General features: G+C 34.8%; 2 protein-coding genes across 2 annotated transcripts; both read right to left on the reverse strand.

Annotated features, from left to right (window-relative positions):
• Positions 1-2,059: 2,059 nt before the first annotated feature.
• On the reverse strand, positions 2,060-2,989 carry LOC123236469 (olfactory receptor 13A1-like). The gene has a single exon (XM_044662865.1). It carries the CDS (start codon positions 2,987-2,989, stop codon positions 2,060-2,062), a length of 930 nt encoding a protein of 309 aa, XP_044518800.1.
• Positions 2,990-19,668: 16,679 nt separating this feature from the next.
• On the reverse strand, positions 19,669-20,598 carry LOC123234360 (olfactory receptor 13A1-like). The gene has a single exon (XM_044660267.1). It carries the CDS (start codon positions 20,596-20,598, stop codon positions 19,669-19,671), a length of 930 nt encoding a protein of 309 aa, XP_044516202.1.
• Positions 20,599-24,004: the final 3,406 nt, after the last annotated feature.

The raw sequence follows: 24,004 nt of genomic DNA on the forward strand, positions 1-24,004 counted from the left end.
CTCCTCAGTTGGAGCTTCAGGACTATTTATAGAATCATGCTCCAACTGTCTTTCTGTGAACATTCTAAAACCTCTAACTGCCAGGGCTGTAAGAGTTGAATTTGCAAAAGCAAAAAGCTTCTGCTGCAACCCTGCATTACACTACCAGCACTAGGAGGGGGAAATGAAGGGAGGCAGGGAGGTAAGTTCCATCATATATCTTAGGAAAACTTGTGTGGGGATGTGTTATTGCCTGTAACTGGTAGGAAAATGAATTTAAAAATTAAAAAAATAAAATTATCTGGAGATGATATCTTAATTTTATAATTATTTATTATATAGAGAAAGAGAGAGAGAAAAACATAAGCCCTGTGGGTGGCTACCTCCTCAGAGGCCAGCTGAGTCAGCCCAAAGTCAGAACAGATGCCCTCCTGATTTAATGGTGCCAAGAAGCAGGCTAACTACTTATCCCTTCTGTCAGTTTATGCTATTTGGGGTGCCCCTTTCCTGAACTTTTCTGGTTGGGGGATTCAGACCTCAGTCAGGATAAAAGGCAGGTCTTATTGATGCCAAGAGTAACTTTGGGGGCACAGCACAGTGCATGTGCAGTGTTTCTGCCCAGGGTCGACAAAAGGCAAGAGCACTGTACCCATGACCTCAGGGACATACAGTTCAGTGCTTTATTCTAAGATCAAACATTTAATAGTTTTAAAATCCAAAGACTGTGTTGGAGGCTAAAAAAGAAACAGATTAATATTAACTTTCCGGAGTTTTAGCCTCCTTGTTCTCTGGGATTCATTGATGGTGAAGCTAAAAATATTGATATAGTTTAATTCCCCCTGTGGCATGCCAATTCAGTGAAAATTAGAAAGAGATCTACTAGTTTGAGTAATCTGTCAACAAGAGAAATGGGATTAATTTGTCATGATTTGTTCTTTTCTTCTTTATTCTTATTCAGATATAACTAAAAAATGAGGAAACAACAACATTGTTACTACTCTGCACCTTCTGTTCATACTTTATCTACAGTTTCATTAGGAGCTTTTTAGTATTATGTGATGCCCTGGTTGCCAACAACCAATTTCCTTTCCTCTCATTAACCTCATTGTTATATTTAACTTATAATAATGAACACCAAGTATTCCACCAGTAGACACAATGTCCATGATAAAATTTAATCAGGATGGATGCCATTTTCTTTGGTTTTTTCCTTAAAGAATGTGATGTTGAAACATTTTAAGCATACTACATTCCCTAGAGACCCTTTGTGTTACCAAGATTAATTCCTTCATCTAGAAACAGCCTTGTGAATATTAAAAGAAATAAATAAGTACCCCAAAAGAGAACAAACCTTACATCTTTCAACTAAATGCATCTGGACTTAGCTAATTTTCTATCTATAAAAACTATGCCAGAAATAGGAATTAATGTGCTAACAAATGAAATAACTAACCACCCATCAACATGTCACAATAGACAATAACCACCTCCCCACATTTTTTCTGTTTAGACTCTTAGACTAAACTTTTTTGAGAAATGATAGATTTCTTTTGTCTTTATTTAAATACATTATTTTCCTCATTATATGTAATAAGAATTTTCAACATATGTTTTATAATTTTATTTAATCCAAATTGTCTCCTCCATTTCTTCCCTCCACCCACTCAAAGAGCTAGTTTAAACAATTTGATATTGATTATACATGTATTATCATGCAAAATATATTTCCATATTACCTCACTATAAGACAAGATTTATATAAAATCAAAACCCCAAAATAAAACCCATAAATAAAAAAAGTTTAAAATAGTAAGCTTTGATCTACATATGGTTCCACCACAGAAATAATAGATTTCCAAGAGAAACATAAAGTGAAAAGACCCTCTAGGACATAACAGGTAGTCTAGATATTGGGAACTCATCATATTCTTAGAAAACCAATTCCTCTTCTAGACATCTATAATCTATTAGTCTGACATAAAGGAATTAACAAACTTTATATCATCTCTTACATTTGAGTCTCATAATAGCACCACCGATATAACATTGAAAGTAATTTATTTTCACCAATTTCAGTTATTTAATGAATGAATAGAAATATTTTCTTGAGGGCAGTTTTAAAATCCTTATTCCTTAAAGTATATATAAGAGGGTTTAAGGTGGGGCAAAATGCAGTATACAAGAGAGCCACCACTTGACCATTATCCACTGAGGAGCCAGAACCTGGGAAAAAATAAGTATATATGATTGTCGAATAATAAATGCTGACTACCATGAGGTGGGAGGAACAGGTAGAGAAGGCTTTCTTCTTCCCCTCAGTGGTGCGGATCTTTAGGATGTTAGAAATGATGAAGCCATAGGATACCATAGTGAGTACAAAATTGATCACCCCAAAATAAACATCTGCCATGATTATTACAATGTTGTTCAGATATGTAGAGCTGCAGGAAAGCAACAACAAAGTAGGAATTTCACACAGAAAGTGCTGAATTTCATTAGGACCACAAAAGGTTAATCTCACCATTAGACCAGTGTGTAATAATGAGACGAGGGCACTGGTGACCCACACACTGGTCACTAATAACACACAAACCATCCTACTCAACATAGTGCTATAATGTAAGGGATGGCAGATAGCCACATATCTGTCATAAGCCATCACTGTGAAAAGCAGAAGCTCAGTGCCCAAAAAACAAGAGAGGAAATATAGCTGTGTCATGCAGCCTTCATAGGAGATGGATTTCTTTTCCACAACAAGATTCTCCAGCAATTTGGGCAGAACTGTGGATGTACAGCCAATATCCAAAATGGCCAAGTTGGCAAGGAAAAAATACATGGGTGTATGGAGACCTGAGTCCAGACTGATGGTCATCACAATGAGAATATTTCCTGTGAGGGCAGTGAGATAAAGAAAAAGAAAGGCAATAAACAAGACTATTTGGAGTTGAGGTGTCTCTGAGAAACCTTGTAGTATAAACTCCGTCACCCGTGTTTGATTATTCAATGCCATTCAACAAGATGATGCCTCTTGTCTCAGGGAGAAGAAGTTTTACACAGCACAGGCTCCCTCATGGGATTTGTGGACAAATTGGCTGAGCTTTAATGGAGAAAAATTGCACAAGATTTTAAGTCAAGAAAATGTTTCAACCATAAACACAATGTTTGCTAAGAGAGAATCCTGAACTGTAAATTTTTCCCAGCAATTAGTCTAGTTCCTGACAAATAGAAGACATTTAACAAATGCTTATTGACTTAATGTCCAAGAATCACAAAATAAAAATGGTAATGGTGGCATTTGGTTGAAAAGGAAATGATAGAAAATTCAGTTCATTCACCAGTTCCCTTCATCTGCATCATTCCTTCTCAAGAATATCCATGTCTTTTTCCACCCTTTTTACTTTGTTCTTTGTCTTGGTGCATTTTTTTCATTTTTTTTTACTTTGCCTCCTTTTCCTCCATGAAGACAGAGATTATAACTTATTCATCCAATATATTCCTTTTATCTATTCTGTATGTTTAAAGATTCAATTTTAATGAATCTAAAAATAAGATATATGTTCTGCAGTCTAAAACCCCTTTCTAGACTTCTCCTCGACTCCAGGGAAGATGCGTGAATGGTCAAGGCCACCAAAAAATTGAGATCTAAACAGAAAAGCCCTTTTTGTTTTCTTTTGTTTTTTCTTCCCCCTGTTCTTTGGCCAAGGATCCATCAAAGGAAAACATTCTCATTTTCATTCAGTGGGAAACTTTTTATTACCCAGAAGAGAGTATATTATCAACACTGATTTCTGAAAAGAGTCACTTCGAATCTTTGAAGCAAATGTAATAGGAAGAAATTGGATGATGATTTATATACTTAACCATTTGGAACATTATCCTAAAACTATATATTTAACATATAGTGATTTTCTTTTTACAAGATTCCTCTAAATGTTACCTCAGACTTTCTTAGGACAGCTGTATGGAGGAGAGTATGACGGGGACTATACCAATTTGGACACCTCTCTTTCTTTAAGCTAGAAATGGCTTAATTATAGGATAATGTTAAATTTTTTAAAAATTTTCATTGGTGAACTTGAACATAGATGACAGAGTACAGTGTGCATATTTCTCTTTAGCATTAATATATTAAGAATAGATGAAGAAGTTGATGAAGTACTATTTTTAGTGTCAGGAATCCCTTGGGTCAGATTCTTCTTCTGACAATGATAAACTGAATGAATATGGGCAAAACCACAAATTCATAAGGCAATATCCTTGGACATTTCTAATAGAAGCTCCGTGTGCTAAAAATAATCACAAAAACTTTTTGTATTAACATGTATATATGCACATATATGTACATATATATTTATCACATATCTATCTCAATCTGAGAGTTTGCTTCTACAAAATGCAAGTAATACTACTAGCATCCCTACTCTTCAAGGTTCTTGTTAGCATAAGTGCTTATAAATCTGAAAATATTCTGTAAATGTAAATTGTTGTTATAAAATTCATCTGAATTTTTACCTTTAATTTTCAATAGCTTCCAATTTTTTTTATCTTTTCCTTTAAGCAACCTAAAGAGTTAGCTTATAATTACACAAGGAAACTCATTATAAGGGCACTTTAAATACCAAGCTAGACATATCTTCTGTTTTTAGTAACTACCAAAGTCAGTTTGTGGAATCAAAGTTTGATTCTCCCACTGCATTGGATTATTGTTCATTATATTAGTTAAAGAATTCACATCAGTAAGAGAATATTTAAGATTTAGATGTTATTACTAAAGTAACTCACTTCCCCAGGAGAATATTCTTAAGAAACTCTTGAGAGGAGGCAGATTGTTGGCTCAGTGGATTGAGAATCTGGATTAGAGACAGGAGGTCCTAAATTGAAATGTGGCCTCAGACACTTCCTAGCTGTGTGACCCTGGGCAAGTCACTTAACCCCCATTGCCTATCCCTTACCACTCCTCTGCCTTAGAACCAACACACGTATTAATTCCAAGACAGAAAGTAAAAGTTTTAAAAAAAGAAAAGAAAAGAAAACTGTTGGGAGCCCATAAAAAATAGTACTGAATTCCAGTACCCTGGATAGTATAATTCAAATGGAAAATACTTACTTCTGAAACCTCCTTTGCTGGAGTACTCAAGCAAATCAATTACCTGAGCCTCGTTGTGTTACCTTGGATATGAGGATGCATATAACTGCTCAGTGGGTCCTTCAACACTATTGAGCTGATGTGTGCTAATTGATCTGAAAAGACATAAGGACTGTCCCATCTAGATGCTCTGTGTTAAGCCTGGACTGCCTCCCCAACATACTTCCCTCAGACAACTCTAAAATGCCTCTTAAAATAAGCACCATGATCCAATGCTGTAGAATGATTGAATGATGAATAAATTTCAGTTACTGACTCTGTGGAACTTCCAGTAGTAGTAGATATGTGTAGAAAATAAATGGGTACAAATATGTCAAAAGTCTGTAACAGAATAGTGCCTAGGAGAGGAACAAATAAAATGTTGAGTTCCATAGAAAGACAGATTATGCCTGAGTAGACTGAACAAGACTTCATGGAAGAGAAATAATGTGCTTTTCCATTTAAAATAGAGGAGACAGTATAAACAAAGTCCCCATGATGGGAAAACTCTGGCTGTGTTTTGAGAGAAAGACTCTAGTTCATCCAAAAAAGTAGTTTAGAAGAGCATACACAACTTAAACAAGGTGTATGTAATGTAACATGCTTCCTGTTAAGATTCTGTACCTGACATCTTCATCTGGAAATAATGAGTTTACTATTGGCATTGTTCAAGTTTCCCCAGAAGTAGGTTTCCACTTAGATAATATCCCTGATCATTCTTGTGCCTAGTCTTTGGGAGAGGATCCTCTGGGGCAGTGACTGTATAACCAAGTCCAGATAAATAGACATTATTATAGCAATAAGGGCAATCATAGGACATGATAGGGAAAATATTAGATATCATCTGCCTCAACTCTCACATTTTACAGATGGGAAAGTTAAAGGGTAGAGATATTGACTTAGCTAAGATCACACATCATAATATGTATATACATAATGACAGACAGTGAAAGAATGGTTAGATGGGAGTTTTCAATCATTTTATAATAATCACCAGTTACGAATCTACATGATAAAAATGGGGATTCTGACAATGATTTTTTGCTCTCATCATCAAATGAAAAACTCCAAAGAATATTATAAGTGGAAGGAATCTTAGAGGTCATCTAACCCAATTATTTGCTTCAGAAAGGAGAAAACTAAAATTCAGAAAAGTCAACTGACCTTCTCAAAGATGTAGAGTGAGTTAGTACCATTGCCAAGGACTAAAACCCGGATTTCCTAAATGTCGGTTCCCACTTAATTTGTTCATTTTTAAGCAGAAATTTTCATAAAATCTAATATGCATGAAATGTTGCTCAGTATTTGCTCTTAAATAAATATTATAGAGTTTGCCAATTTCTCTTACCTTTTCTGATTCCTGGATGCCAAAAGTGAACACTTTCTATGGGAAAGTTGGAGGAAAGGCATTAGTATATGTATTTGCTATGACATCTAAGTACAAATGACACTAAGCATTCTTACTACCTTCACAGTTGCCTTCAAATAAGTAAACAATGGGGCAGTTTTTAAGGGAGAGCTTCAGCAAGGATCTGAAGTGGTAAGATGGAGAGTATTCTTATGGGATTTTTCAGACCTCGTTCCACAGACAGTGTCTGAAAGGGTAATTAGATGGTGATGTTTGTACCACCACTACTACAAGGGCAAACAAGTGGCTTTAAAGGCTCTTGGGAAAAATTCACAGAGACCTTTGTCAAACATTAGATATGAAATGGATCCTTAGAAAAATAGAGTCCAACATCATCATAGTATATAGAAAGAAACAGTTTCTGGAAAGCAAAATAATCTGTCCAATAAAATAAAATAAATTAGTAACAGAATTGGTTTCAAAACTCAGACCTTCTGATATTAATTCTAGTTGTCTTTTTGATGCTTATTTATTGGATTATAGATTCTGAGCTGGCTGGAAGGAAATGTAAAGTCAACTAATTTTATTAGATATGGAAAGAAAACATGAATAATTTAAACAGGAACTGAGAGGGAGGCAACATTCAACTTAAGAAGTAAAAATTCCAGGAATATCTTTAAGCCTTTTTGAAGTATCAGAGTATATGTAAACACTATCTTGTAATTACAAATCTTGCTAATCTATTACTTCAGTGGTACAATGCACTAGTCCATAAGTGAATTTTACAAATGGTCTTAGTCGGGTTGTTGTGGTTCAATGATTTGTCACAGTTAAACCAACCTATATCTCTCTTCTTTTTCTCATCCTACTGCTAGAAAAAAGCTTTCTTCACTCTTTCCCTGTATTTCCTTTCCTCTCATTTCTCAAATTTTAACTAGCAGGGTTCAACTGAAAATTCTCTTTAAAGTTATTAATAATCACTTGTCATATTTGGATTTTTTCTCTGTTCTTTTGGCCTCTTCTATTCTTTAAATACAACCAAACAAAAGAATGGCTCATAGGTTTTACATGGAAAGGCAAACAACGACATGATACACTTGGTTTTATTGTATCAAGATAAAATCAATATGAAATATTTTATGTTGTCAACATGAAGCAGAATTTCATCTGATACTTGGTTATTTTATGCAATATTTGTGTGTATGAGCCAAAACAGCCCTACATTGAGAATTTCAAATTAAGAGCCATTATGGCCTAAGAAAATTTAAGAAATCCTACTGAGTTTGAAAACATCTTCCCAATCATGTTAAATTACTGGTCATCAGTAAATAAGAAGGTAAGCACAAGGGAAGTGAGCATAACATATGTTGGATAGCATTATTCAGTTTTGAGAGGTGAAAGTTCTCAAAACTTTATAGACTACTAGTTGGCTAAGTGGATTGAGAATCTGGATTAGAGACAGTAGGTCCTGGGTTCAAATCTGACCTCAGATACTTCTTAGTTGTATGATCTTGATAAAGTCACATAACTCCCATTTCCTAACCCTTACTACTCTTCTGCCTCAGAACCAATACACAATTTGATTCTAAGACAGAAGAAAAGGATTTAAACAAATTTTAATTATAAAAAAATATATGTGAAGAAGAAGGAAGGTTAGAGAAGATGCATTTTCTTTAACAAAATGTGGCATGGGCCTGTCATAACAGTAGCAAGATCTTAGAATAAATTAAACTTTAAAAAGAAAGCAAAGAAAAAGAAAAAAGGCGTGTTCTGTTTTTTGTTAGCTACATTGAGGAAAAGAAGAGATGCTGGCAAGAGATATGACAGAATTAGAGTGGATAGGATACTATAACCAAGAGTGAATAAATGCAGAGCTATTGCACTTATATTTTGCATTGCTTTCTTCCAACAAAGAAAATGATATTTGAACTAGAAAAGTCTGATGGGGAGAAGAGCCACTAGTAGGTAATTGAATCACAAGATATGTAAGGATATTAGAGAGGAGCATGTGGATGTCCTAGTGAAGTTAGGTTTCCTAGACTAGGTGAACTTCATTCTCAGGTGTTTAAAAAATAATGAATATATCTGGTTTCTGAGGGAATGTCAGTGGATGATAAGAAACATAACATGGAAGTGGAGAAGGTCAGAGACTATGAAGGTAAACTACATCTTTGTCCTCTTATCTCCCAGTTCAGTTTCCTTGGCATGTGGAAAATTCATGGTTTTTTTCCCCCAATCTTCTTATCCTTTGATTTTATCCAAAAATATCTGCATTCCAAATCTGTTGATCTCTTTGGCAAAGAATAAACTGGTTCAAGGTAATCTCTCTTTTGTTCTAAATTCTTTAGAAGGTTGTTTAGATTAACCAAATTCTTTTTTGAGAGTTCTAACTCCAAATTAGATTTCCTTTATTCCTCTTATTTAATCCTCGCTGGACCATATTTCATCCATTTTACTCTCATTTCTGAGACATAGATTTTTTTGTTGAATTTTCCCTTTTGTTATGGATTTTTAAATTAAATTATATAATTTAAATTATATAAATAAAATAATAAAAAATTTAATTTAATTTAATTTAAATTATTTCTTTCCTACAATAGTACTTTTATTCATTATTTTGGACCCTTTTCATCATTGTTTATTTCTTATCATTTTATCAGTTCCTTGGTTGCCTTTTCTTTGTGTCCTTTCCAAAATTCAGACCAATTACTCTAATATGTTCCTTTTTGTTTGATAACAGAATAAAGTAGGTTAAGCTTTGTTGATCTTCAGTCTTTTCCATTTTGGCCTGGTTATTAACTTCAAGCACTAAATGTCATTCAAGGACCAGTTTGGAGATCTGGATTGGGAGGAGTAAAGGATCTCAGGGATCATTAGTACCAAGCCAGATAACTCTGTCACATGAAGTCTGTGTGTAGATAAAATTGTGTTGGATGTGCAAATTTGCCCTTGGTAGAGAGGTATTAGCCAATGAATTAAAATGGTACATGAAGACCTGGGACTAGCAGTAGGCCAGATGACTTCACTCCACATGGGGCTGAGGTGGTATAAGGAATAGCTTCCTATGGTTCAGAACCCTTAGCTCATGAGAACATGTGACATGAGATTGCAATTGGGATCTAGGAAGCATTTATCATCACTTAGATCTCTGACACATGGGCAACCCTTGCGTTAGAATTGAAGCCTAGCATTATATAGTATCCCAGCAGTGGATTCCTTAGAACAAGCCTGAGGAATAGAAATGGATAATCCAATGACTCACATTTTTAATGGTGTTTGGCAGTATTTACCTTAAGGCAAACCCATTTCCCATTCTTTCTTTAATTTATTTCTCCCATCCAAATATATTTATATTTATAGCAGGATTTTTTGGTAATATATTTAAAAAACTGAAGGAAAGCAGATGGACAGCTATTAGAAAATTACTAAACTCAATTTGGTGCATAAATGTATTAGAATTTTGTACTATTATAACAGTAAATAGGAGGAATACAGAAAAGCATGGGAAGACAGATGAACTGATGCCATAAGGAAAGCATATTGAGATATATAGATATAGATAAATATAGATATAGGTCAGTACTTTTTGTGATAGCAAAGAACAAAGTTGATCTCCATCAAGCAGACCTGGGTAAATAAATTGTGTTGCATGAATGTAATGGAATATTACTATGCTATAAGAAATTTTTAATATAAAGAAATCATAGAAAGAGTATCATGACTTGAGGCAGAGAGAAATCAGCTAAATCAAGAGAATAATATACACAATGTCCACAACAATGAAAATGGAAAAACCAGGGGCAAAAAATCAGAAGTTAATGTTGCATATTACATTTTGAGAAGATGGTGGAATAGGACCAAAGATTGTCTCACTCTACAAATTCCCCTAAAATATTAAAAATAGTGCTTCTTAAGGCAGCAAAAGTGCTCAGGAGTCAGGGAGAAATAATTGCCCAATGTTAGACAACTTGAGAAGAAGCTGGGAGGATTCCAGATAGTTGCCTAATGACAAAATTAGCAGTCAAAGCCTCAGCTTCAACTGGCTGTGTGGGTAGTTGATAAAATGTCAGGGCTTACATGTGCTAACTATCAAACTATGACTATAGAAGAATAGGAGAGAATACAAAAGTGAGTGAACCCTGGGAAATGGAGTTCCTGATTGTTGGACAATAGGAGTAAGAAGAAACCACAGAGCAGGAGTGGTGAAAGTGATAACTTCATTGAGGACCTTATAATATAGAAATTAAAAGAACAGATGATCAAAGACATCCCCAGAGAGATCAGGAAATAATAATATACTAAACCCTGAAACATTATCATACAGAGAAACACAGACACAGACACAGAAATAGAATGGGAAAGGAAGATGGAAGATTGGGGGGGTGGTGGAAGAGAAGAACCTGACATTGACATAAAATTTACAAGGAATAGGCCACTAAAAATTAAAAATTAAAAAATGGGCAAGGAAAAGACAAAGAATCAAAAAGGAGAGGGCTTCTATAGAAATAAAAAAAAATATCATAATTTGATTCACTAGACAGTTAAATTAAGACATATACTTGTAAAACATTAAAGGAAAATATAAAATTTTCACAAGCCAAAAAGAATTCTCAGATTTTTAAGCCACTGGTTTAAAAGGAAATAGCATAAGAAAAAGAGGTAGAACTAGGAGAAGATACCAAAATGTGGGGAATACACAACCGATAATTATAACTCTGAATGTAAATGGGATGAACTCGCCCATAAAATGGAAGCAAATAGCAGAGTGGATCAGAAACCAAAATCCTAACATATGTTGTCTACAAGAACCACATATGAGGCAGGTGGACATACACAGGTTTAAGGTCAAGGGCTGGAGCAAAATCTTTTGGGCTTCAAATGAGAAAAAGAAGGCAGGAGTGATGATCATGATTTCTGACAAAGCCAAAGGAAAAATAGATCTGATTAAAAGAGACAAGGAAGTTAATTACATCCTGATAAAAGGCAGCATAGAGGGGGCAGCTGGGTAGCTCAGTGAATTGAGAGCCAGGCCTAGAGACGGGAGGTCCTAGGTTCAGATCCGGCCTCAGACACTTCCCAGCTGTGTGACCCTGGGCAAGTCACTTGACCCCCCCATTGCCTACCCTTACCACTCTTCCACCTATAAGTCAATACACAGAAGTTAAGGGTTTAAAATAAAAAAAAATTTAAAAATTTAAAAAAGGCAGCATAGACAATGAGAAAATAACAGTACTCAACATGTATGCACAAAATGATATAGCATCCAAATTCCTAAAGGAGAAACTGGCAGAGCTCAAGAAGGAAATAGATAGTAAAACAATAATAGTGGGAGATCTAAATATTCCTCTTTCAGATCTAGATAAATCAAACCAAAAAATAAATAAGAAAGAGATAAGAGAGGTGAATGAAATCCTAGAAAAATTAGATTTAATAGATATGTGGAGAAAAATAAATAGGGCCAAAAGGAATACACCTTCTTCTCAGCTGCACATGGTACATTCACAAAGATTTACCATGTAATAGGGCACAGAAACATTTGTGAACAAATGCAAAAGAGCAGAAATAATAAATGTAACCTTCGCAGATCATGATGCAATAAAAATAACAATTAGTAAGGGCACCTGGACAGGCAAATCAAAAACTAATTGGAAATTAAATAATATGATTCTCCAAAACCAATTTGTCAAAGAAGAAATCATAGAAACAATCAATAATTTCATTGAAGAGAATGACAATGATGAGACATCCTACCAAACTCTGTGGGATGCAGCTAAGGCAGTACTCAGGGGAAAATTTATATCCTTCAGTGCATGTATTAACAAATTAGAGAGGGCAAAAATCAATGTACTGGGCATGCAGATCAAAAAACTAGAAAGGGAACAAATTAAAAATCCCCAGCTAAAGAACAAATTAGAGATTATAAAAATTAAAGGAGAAATCAATAAAATTGAAAATAAAAGAACTATTGAATTAATAAATAAGACTAGAAGCTGGTACTTTGAAAAAACAAACAAAATTGACATAGTGCTGGTCAATCTAATTAAAAAAGGAAATAAGAAAAACAAATTATCAAGTGATCACGAGAGTTATTAATTATGATCAGATAGGATTTATACCAGTAATGCAAGGATAGTTCAACATAAGTTAAACCATTCACATAATTGACCATATCAACAAGCAAACTGTAAGGAGGAAAAAAGGGGTTTTGTGGGTTTAATATATTAAAAGGTGGTCATCAGGGGAAATTTCCCCAATTAAGGAATAATGTGAAATCAAAATTGACTTTTATGGGAGTTTATTTATTTACAATTAGGAAGGTTGGAGGTAGGGAGATTGAGAGAGAGAAACTCTGGCCAGGACCAGATGCCCAGTCCAGGTAAGAATTTAGAGGCAAAGCAGAGGGGCACAGAGGTTAATTAAACAAGGCTTCTAGCCACAAGGCCTCCTCCAATAAGAGAGGCCTCCTTAAGGCTAGAGCCTCCAGAAACGCCAAGGGAAGAGAAAGAGAGTCAGCCTGACTTATCCACGTGACAATTCAAAGGGAAGCAGTCAGAGGTCCCAGCAGAGTCTCAGCATTCCAACACTCCTCCATGAACCAGAAGAGGTCCTCACCCAATGCTGTCTTCTACCCAATACCTCAGCTGACTGAGGATCCTCTCCTTTTAAAGGGGTCTCTTATGCATCACTTCCTGCTCCTCCCTCCTAATTCACATCTCCAATCACAATAGACACTTTCTCATAGAAAGCATAGGGGGTGGTGCCTCAATTTTGATTGGTTACTTACTCTAGAACATGTGGGTTAGGACCTCCCAGAATTGGAAGATGCTCTCACCTTTGTGTAGACTTAATTTAATTATCACAAAACCAACAAAAACCACATAATTATCTCAATAGATGCTGAAAAAGCCTTTGACAAAATACAACATCCATTCCTATTGAAAACACTAGAAAGTATAGGACTAGAAGGACCTTTCCTAAAAATAATAAACAGCATGTATCTAAAAGCATAAACAAGCATCATATGCAATGAGGATAAATTAGAAGCCTTCCCAATAATATCAGGTGTGAAACAAGGATGTCCATTATCACCTCTATTATTTAACATTGTACTAGAAATAGTAGCAGCAGCCATTAGAGAAGAAAAAGAAATTGAAGGTTTTAAAATAGGCAATGAGGAGACTAAACGATCACTCTTTGCAGATGATATGATGGTCTACGTTAAAAATCTTAGAGAATCAACTAAAAAGCTAATAGAAATAATCAACAACTTTAGCAAAGTTGCAGGACACAAAATAAATGCACATAAATCATAAGCATTTCTATACATTTCCAACACATCACAGCAGCAAGAGGTAGAAAGAGAAACACCATTTAAAATCATCCTAGACAATATAAAATACTTAGGAATCTATCTACAATAATAAACACAGGAATTATATGAACACAACTACAAAACACTATTCAATTAAAACTAGATCTAAACAATTGGAAAAACATTGAGTGCTCATGGGTAGGACGAGCTAACATAATAAAAATGGCCATTCTACCCAAATTAATTCACCTATTTAGTGCCATACCTATCAATCTAACAAAAAACTTTTTTGCTGAATTAGAAAAAACTATAACAACGTTCATTTGGAAGAACAAAAGATCAAGAATATCAAGGGAAATAATGAAAAAAACACACAAAGGAAGGTAGCCTAGCAGTAATAGACATTAAACTATACTATAAAGCAGCGATCATCAAAATTATATGATACTGGTTAACAGACAGAAGGGAGGATCAGTGGAATAGAATTGGGGTAAGTGATGTCAACAAAACAGTGTATGATAAACCCAAAGAGCCCAACTTCTGGGACAAAAATCCACTATTTGACAAAAACTGTTGAGAAAACTGGAAAACAATATGGGAGAGATTAGGTTTAGATCAACATCTCACACCCTACACCAAGATAAATTCAGAATGGGTGAATGACTTGAATATAAAGAAGGAAACTATCAGTAAATTAAGTCAACACAGAATAGTATACTTGTCAGATCTATGGGAAAGGGAAAATTTTAAAACCAAGCAAGAGTTAGAAAAAATTACAAAATTTAAAATAAATAATTTTGATTATATTAAATTAAAAAGGGTTTGTACAAACAAAAACAATGCAAACAAAACAACAAACTGGGGGGAAAATCTTTATTACAAAAAAACTCTGACAGAGGTCTAATTACTCAAATATACAAGGAGCTAAATCAATTGTATGAAAAATCAAGCCATTCCCCACTTGATAAATGGGCAAGGCACAAGAATAGGCAATTTTTCAGATAAAGAAATCAAAACTATCAATAAGCACATGAGAAAATGTTCTAAATCTCTAATAATTAGAGAAATAAAAATCAAAACAACTCTGAGGTACCACCTCACACCTTGTAGATTGGCTAAAATGATAGCAGGGGAGAGTAATGAATGTTGGAAGGGATGTGGCAAAATTGGGACATTAATGCATTGCTGGTAGAGTTGTGAACTAATCCAACCATTCTGGAATTTGGAACTATGCCCAAAGAGCTCTAAAAGACTGTCTGCCTTTTGAAACAGCCATACCATTGCTGGGTTTGTACCCTCAAAGAGATCATAGATAAACAGACTTGTACGAAAATATTTATAGCCCCGCTTTTTGTGGTGGCAAAAAACTGGAAAACAAGTGTTTGGGGGTATATGCTGGTGATGGAATACTATTGTGTTCAAAGGAATAATAAACTGGAGGAATTCCATGTGAACTGGAAAGACCTCCAGGAATTGATGCAGAGTGAAAGGAGCAAAGCCAAAAGAACATTGTACACAGAGACCGATACACTGCGGTAAAATCAAATGTAATGGACTTCTGTACTAGCAGCAATGCAATGACCCTTGACAATTCTGAGGGATTTATGGAAAAGAATGCTACACACATTCAGAGGAAGAACTGTAGGAGTGGAAACACAGAAGAAAAACAATCCCTTGAACACATAGGTTGATGCAGATATGATTGGGGATGTAGACTCGAAATGACCACACCAATGCAACTATCAATAATATGTAAATAAGTCTTGATTGATCACACATGTTAAAAACCAGTAGAAATGTGCGTTGGATATTGGGGGGGGGGGTTGAAGCAAGGTGATGGGAAAAGTAAAAATAAGAATCATGTAACCATGGAAAATTTTTCTAAAAAAATAAAATATTTAAATCCAAAAAAAAAGATTTTTGAGCCTTTAAAAACTAAATGAGAGAGGTTGAGGTAAAAATAGAAAAGAAAAAAGATATAGAAAATTTTGAAAGAAAGAACAGTCAATTGGAAAAAGGAATCCAAAAATTCACCAAAGAAAACAATTCATTAAAAATTAGAATTAGGCAAGAGGAACCTGACAACTTCTTAACACAAGAAATAATTTAACTTAATTTAAAAGCAGAAAAAGATAGGAACCATCTTATTACAAAAAACAACTGACGTGCAAAATAGAATGAGAAGAGATAATATTATATTATAATAAAAATGGAGTTTAAACACTATCCTTCAAGAAATTATTAAAGCAATTGTCCTGAAGTTTTGGAAGTAAAAGATTTAAAATAGATCTTGAAAAAATTAATCAGTCACCATCTGTAAGAGATCCCAGCAGGAAAAGTCTTGGGAACATTATAGCTAAGTTTTTTAACTTCCAGGTCAAGTAGAAAATAGAAGTGGCTAAAAAGAAACAATTGAAATACTGTGGAAATATTATAAGGATAACACAAGAGTTGGCAGCTGCTACATTAAAACAATGAAGGGTATGAAATACATTTCAAAGAGTAAAAGAGCTAGATCAACAGCCAAGAATAATCTACCCATCAAGCTGGATGTTATCATACAAGAAAAGAAATGTATATTTAAAGAAATAAAAAACTTTCAAATATTCTTAAAGAAAAGACTATAACTGAATGGAAAAGTTGATATGTCAGAAAGAGTAATGAAAAGCCAAATATAAGGATTTAATAAGTTCAGAATGTTTATTTCTCTTCTGGGAAAATATGTTTAAATTTTAAGAATGATGTTCATTGAGTGGTTTGAAAGAACATTTATAGATAGAAGATTCAAGGTAAAATTAAATACAATAGAATGAGTTAAAAAATGTAATTGCATGAGGAGGGATTAATTGTAATAACTATCTCATAAAAAGGAATAAATAAAATAAATGTTACTATGAAAGGAGGGAGGGAATAGAATAATGTTAATACTAGAACTTTATTCTCATCAGATCTGGATAAAAGATGGAATAATACATACAAATAGGAGGGTAAATGTTATTTTTTAATTTATAAGGAGATAAGAAGGAATGATAGAAGGCTATATAGATTTTTAAAAAGTGGTCAAGGGATTTAGACAAGGATTATAGGCATTATTGGGTCATCTATATTAAGAAATAAGAAAGTGAGGGAGATAAGGAAAAAACTTATAGAAGGATAAATAGATTAACAACTAGGAAGATAAGGGGAGGCGAAAAAAGAGGGGATCTTAGAGGGATGGAGGAGAAAAAATAAAGGTTATAGCAAAGAACAAGTGGGGATTGGGGAGATAGTGATTAGAGGAAAATTAAATTTATGACGAGGAATAAAAGAAAAAGAGAGACCAAGAAGGGAAAATAATGAAGAAAAAAAGAAGGGAGAGAAATACATAACTAATAATTATAACTGTGAATGTGAATGAGATAAATTCACCCATAAAATGGAAATGGATAGGAGAATAGATTAAAAGCCAAAATTCAACAATATGATGTTTCAAAAATACATTTATTTAAAAATAAGAAACATACATGAAGTAAATATAGAAGGATGGAGAAGAATATATTATGCTTTAACTGACAAAAAATTAAAGCAGGTATGACAATGATGATTCCAGATAAGGTTAAAGCTGTAATATATCTAATTAAAAGAGATAAACAGGGACACTACATTGTGTTAAAGGGTATCATAAATAATGAAATATTATCAATACTAAAAATATATGCAACAAAGGTAATAGCATTTGAATTTATCAAGGAAAAGCTAAAGGAATTAAAGGTGGAAATAGAAAACAAAACTATAATAATGAAGGATTTTCCTTCCCCTCTCAGAACTGGATAAATCTAATAAAAAATAAATAAGATCTTAAGGAGATAAATAAAATATTAAGTAAGTAAGCTATATATGATAGATATCTAGAGAGAAAGGCTATCTACCACCAGGGAAGGAACTGAGTCAGAATACAGATTGAAATATACTATTCTTCACCTTATTGCCTAAGTGAATTTTTCTCTAGTCTAAGCAATATGTATCTTGTTTCAAAATATGACTAACAGGCAGATATGTTGTATATAATAATATATGTACAGCCTATATTATGCTATCCACCTTCTTAGTGAGGCGGAAAAAGGGAAAAAAGAATGAGACATGGATTTTTGGACATAACTAATGCGAGAATGTTTCCCTGGCATAAGCATATTTATTACAATTTATTCTGTATTTTAAACAATCATATGAGTTATATTATTTTGTGTTACATATTATATTATTATATATTTTAAAATATAAATGGTAATAAAAACGATAAATATAAAGAGCTAATGTTATAGGGGCAGCTGGGTAGCTCAGTGAATGGAGAGTCAGGCCTAGAGATGGGAGGTCCTAGGTTCAAATCTTGCCTCTGACACTTCCCAGCTGTGTGACCCTGGGCAAGTCACTTGACCCCCATTGCCCACCCTTACTACGCTTCCACCCAGGAGCCAATACACAGAGGTTAAGGGTTTAAAAAAAAGAGTTAATGTTATAAAATGGCAAATAATAAGCATGGAGATCTGAGAAAATATGTAGATCCACCCATTTGCAGAGGAAGGAGTCCCATAAATGTGACTTGCACACATTTTCATACATTTTTTATGGTCTTTTATCCTGATTTTTTCTTTTCTGTTTTTCAAAAATATTATTTTTCATATAGAATGACTCTGCGGGAGAAAAACAGCTAGGCATACTGAAGGATATTTGTTGATGTGAAATAAAGAAATTAATTTAAACATTTTAAAGAAATTTTAATGATCAATCCTGTAACCAAATAAGAGATACACAAAGGCATCTCATTTCCTACTTTGCAAAGGTGGGGAAAGGATATAAATGCATAATCGTATAATGTCAGACTTTACAATGTGTTTGTAGGGGCTTTCCCCTTTTTAAATTCTCTCTCTTATAAAAGATGCTACTTTTGGAAGAAATATATGAAAAATATAGATAATGCAAAACAAAAATTCATGATGAAATACATTTTTAAAGAATCACTCTTCTTGTCAAGGTAGGAAAAGGGATAGATTCAGAAATTAAGTTGATGAAATCAGAGGCCATTCAATCCATCCCATCTCTAGGGTCAGAACCCACTCTGTACCATCCCTTCCAATAGATCATCAAGTCTGTACTGGAAGGCCTCCAAAGATCAGGAGTCCATTACCTCTCAAGGCAATATACTTAACTTTTAGATAGCCATGATACACTTTCCTGTAATTTCCTACAAGTAGGTAGTAATATTGTTACATTTGAAGGTATTGGGTAAGCATCTAAGAATTAACACCCCAAGTTTATAAGCCAATAAACATTTACTAAAAACCTACTATATGCCAGACACTGTAGTAAGCAACAAGGATACAAAAATATTCAAATGACACTCCCTACCCTCCAGGACTTCACAATTTAGTGGAGGGGTTAAGCAATCAAATAAATATGAACAAATAAGCCATGTTCAGAATAAAAGGAAATAATTAATAGAAGGAAAGCATTAGAATTAAGAGGGATTGGGAAAGATTTCCCCAAAAGGCAAAAATTTAGTTGAGACATAAAGGAAGCCAGTTAAGTCAGAAAAGAGAAATGAAGGAGGGAGAACCTAAGCATGTGATAATACCCAGATTCAAAATACGTAGTGATTATTCATGAGGCAGCAAGTATCATTACATCAAAGAGTGTCTGGTGGGAAGTAAAGCATAACAAACCTTGAAAGTTGGTGGAAGAGGAGATACTAGCTTATGAAGGGCTTTCAATGAAAAGAGGATTTATAAGAAAAAGAGCAATTATAAGAAGCAACATTCTATCAATCTGAATAAAGAGATTATTAATATCATTTTTTCTTGTGTCTAGATTTCATAGTAGTGTTTAGAAATAACATTCAAGGAAGCCATCTTGGTCAATTCTAATTATTTACAAAACAAATGGAAATAATTTTTTGAGGGCTGTTTTGAAATCCTTATTCCTCAGTGTGTAGATGAGAGGGTTTAAGGTGGGACTGACTGTGGTGTACAAGAGAGCCACCACTTTGCCATTATCCATTGAAGAACTGGAGCCTGGAAGCATATATGTGTATGTGATTGCGGTATAATAGATGGTGACCACGATGAGGTGGGAGGAGCAGGTAGAGAATGCTTTCTTCTTGCCCTCTGTGGTGCGAATCTTCAGGATATTGGAGATGATGAAGCCATAGGACACCATGGTGAGCACAAAACTGACCACCCCAAAGTATGCATCTGCAATGACTATCATTATGTCGTTCAGATATGTGGAAGTACAAGAGAGCAATAGCAAAGTAGGGACTTCACACAGAAAATGATTGATTTGATTAGGACCACAGAAGGTTAATCGTACCATCAGGCCAGTTTGTAGTGATGAGCTGAGAGCACCAGTAGTCCATACACTGCCCACTAAGAATGTGCAAACCATCTTGTTCATCATGGTACCATAATGTAAGGGATGGCAGATGGCCACATACCTGTCATAAGCCATGGCTGTGAAGAGTAGGAGCTCAGTCCCCAAAAACCAAGAGAAGAAGAATAACTGGGTCATGCAGCCATTAAAGGAGATGGATTTCTTCTCCACAACAAGGTTCTCCAGCAATTTGGGCAGAACTGTAGATGTGCAGCCTATGTCTATGATAGCCAAGTTAGCAAGGAAAAAGTACATGGGAGTGTGGAGGTTGGAGTCCAGACATATGGCCATGACAATGACCATGTTGCCAGTGAGGGCCATGAGGTAAAGAAGAAGGAAAGAGATAAAGAGGAGGAGCTGGAGTTGAGGTATCTCTGAAAAACCCTGTAGAACAAACTCTGTCACCAGAGTTTGGTTGCTCAGTGCCATTTGATTTGGAGATTCCTCTCTTGAATCAGCCAGAGGAAGTCTGACAGATTAGAAGCTCCCTCACGATGTACTGGATGATTCGGTAGAGCTTTAGCAGAGACATGAGAGAGTTTGAATTAAATCTGAAAAAGATTTTAGCTCTAGAGTGGTTTTCCTGACCGAGTTAGAAATCATAATTGTCAGCAATTTAAATCACCTAATTAAAAAAAATACTAACGTTGATACATGGCCCAAATAAGACCATCAAGAGGTTCAGTTCCTTTCCCAGCAGTCATTGACCTTTCCCAAACTCCTCCTTTCTTTATCCTCTCGCTTTTCTCCTGCCCCATGGTACATCTTTGTTTCCATTCATTTATTCCTCAGAAGGCAGCTAGGTGAGGCAATAGATAAAACACTGGTCCTGCAGTGGAGAAGATTTGAGTTCAAATCCAGATTCATACGACTTTTTTAGCTATGCAGCTCTGCACAAGTCATAACCTCTGTCTACCTCATTGATCTCAAATGTAACATGGGGCTAAGAGTAGCATCTATCTCCAAGTTTGTTTCAAGGATCAAATGAGATACTCTTTGTAAAGTGCTTCATGAATATCAAATACTCAATTTTGGTTCTCATTTTTTTTTATTAATTAGTCATGTCTGACTCTTTATGACACTATGTGGGGTTTTCTTGGCAGAGAAACTGCTATTTCCTTCTCCAACTCATTTTACAGATGGGGAAACTGAAGCAAACCAGGTTAAGTGATTTGCCCAGCTAGTGTCAGAGACTGGCTTTGAACTCAGGTCCTCTTGACTCTAAGTCAAGTACACGATCCACTGTGCTACCTAGATTCCATATCCAGGCTTGTTATTATTATTATTAATCTCTTTAAAGGCAAAGACTGTGCCTTCACTATCTTGTTGGTTCCTTTTTATCATGGAAAGGACTCGGACTTTAAAGTCCAAAGTTTGGAGCTTCAGTTTAACCTCTGACCTATACCAGCTAAGTGGCCTTGGGTAAATTATTTTTCTTCTCTGAGCCTTTTTTTCCTGCAACTGAAAAACAAAGATCATCATAATTGCACTATTTATCTCACAGAATTATCTAGAACAAAGTGTTTTAAATACCTTAAAATACCATAGAAATCTGGGTCACTTGCAAAAGATTTAATATGAACTTCTTTTAGCTTTCACTCATAAGAAATTCTTCAATCCCATAAACTACCTCCCAGAAAAACCCGCAAAGCAACAATTTCCCATCTCTTCCCTCTTCCCAGGCAGCCCCACTGAAAGCAAAGGGAAGGGAAGGAGAAGTTGTATAGCCTTTAGAGGTTTAAATTAACCATGGTACCTCCAAGTCAAAACTGTATTTTTGGTACTTTCTCATGTTACCCAGGAACAATGTACTAAATTCAAAATGCATGTAGGGTATGAGATGCTGTGATTTTGTTGCTATTATTGAGTCATATTCTACTTACAGTTAGCATCTGAGGGCAAATTTGAACTCAGAAAAGAGTGTCTTCCTGACTCCAGGGCTCTATCCACTGCACCACCAACCACCCGGAGACGTCTGTAAAACAATCAGGTGTGAGAGATCCCCTTCAGAAGCTTGTAGGAGGTATGGATGTAGGGGGTGGGGCAGGGAAGACTCAGAGAAGCCTCAATTCATTCATAATGGTTGGCATTTACACAAGACTTTAAATGCTAGAGGGCAAAATCACATTTTGTTCCTTTTTTTTTTTAATGAAACAAATTCCCCCTCCCATACCACAAACCAGGCAAAGGCTATTATCCAAACCCAGCTGTTAACCATCTTACTATAGATCTCTGCTATTGTGTGTGTGTGTGTGTGTGTGTGTGTGTGCATATATATATATATATATATATATATATATATATATATATATATATATCACTGTTATATTATCTCATTTGACTTTCACAGAAATTCTGGGAAATAAATGCTATTAGAGTTCCCATTTTATGGATGAAGAAATGGAGATCTGCTTTAAATGACTTGCTCAAAGTCTCATAATTAAATTGTAACAGAGTCAAGACTTGAATCTAAGTTTTCTGATGGCGTACACATGCCCCTTTCTGCTACATCCATTTCTCTCTGTTTATTTTCTCCAATTTATTCTCTCTATAACTTGTTTGTACATCATTTTTTACATGTTGAACCCCCTCATTGGACTATGAGCTCTTTAAAAGCAGGAACTGTCCTATCCCATTCTTTGAATCTCCAAATATAATACTTAACAATATCTAAAATATAGTAGGTTCTTAGTAAATGTTTGTGGACTGACTGACATCTGCTATAAAATGACTTACCTAAGTTTATATAGATAGGAATGAAGTCATGACCTAAATCTGGACATTCTTCCTCCAAATTTTTTTGTTTCTTTGTTTGCTTTTTATTTTTCGAGGCAGCTAGATGATGGGATGGAGAGAGCTCTGGACTTGGAGTCAGAAAGAACTGTGTTCAAATCTGTCCTCAGAAAACTTACAAGCTGTGTCACCCTGGAAAAGTTGCTTATTTTGTTTGCCTCAATTTCCTAATCTGCAAAACAGAAATAATAACCATTTCCCAGCATCTCATACCCTACATGCATCTCATACCCTACAGTGCCAAGGATAAAATGAGACAATATTTGTAAAGCACTTTTCAAACCTTAAAACATATGGATATGTGAACTATTATTAGTGGTAATTCAGGAATTGCAGATTTTCCCAACATCATCCCCTCTCCCCAACAGTGCCTAAGAAGAGTGCTTTGGAAATGGAAATTCTGTTTGGTATTTTCTCCTCATTTCCTCCCATTGGTCCTCTTATTCCCAGTAAACATTTTTTGCTGGAGAAAGGATGTCTTGAGTTTAATCATTTCCAGGTTGTGTCAAAAATTTGGTCTCTTTGATCTGTCTCCCCTCTGGGCTTTCAAAGTGAATTGAAGGATTCCTCCACTCCTACAGGTAGCCATTATTATCTCATATCCTATTAACCTGTACCTAAAATACCATCCTTTACCTCTCTCCTATCTCTGTTTGTTAAAAGCCTACCTGTCCTTTGAGGACCATTTCAGATTACACTTCCATGAAGCCTGCCATTTTATTAAATAATTATTAGTTAATTAAATTATTATTAAAGCTGACAATTTAGGTAGGAATAATCAGCCCCTGAATGAAAGATCACATCATCTTTGTGTACCTTTTATATAGGCTTATATTATTCTGCTTTTTATTCTTGTTATTTATGCACATGCCTTTGCTTCTTTATTAGAATGGAAATTATTAATGCAATCTTTCATTTACAAAGCCCTTTGTATATGACCTAGATGTATGACCTTATCAAAACAAACTGGAAAGACTAAGTGTGGGAGATGGAAAGGGAGTCATTTCTCTCCTTGCTTATTTCCCCTTCCTCTACTACTCAT

The sequence above is a fragment of the Gracilinanus agilis genome, chromosome 2, assembly GCF_016433145.1.
Source record: "Gracilinanus agilis isolate LMUSP501 chromosome 2, AgileGrace, whole genome shotgun sequence".
Lineage (NCBI taxonomy): Eukaryota > Metazoa > Chordata > Mammalia > Didelphimorphia > Didelphidae > Gracilinanus > Gracilinanus agilis.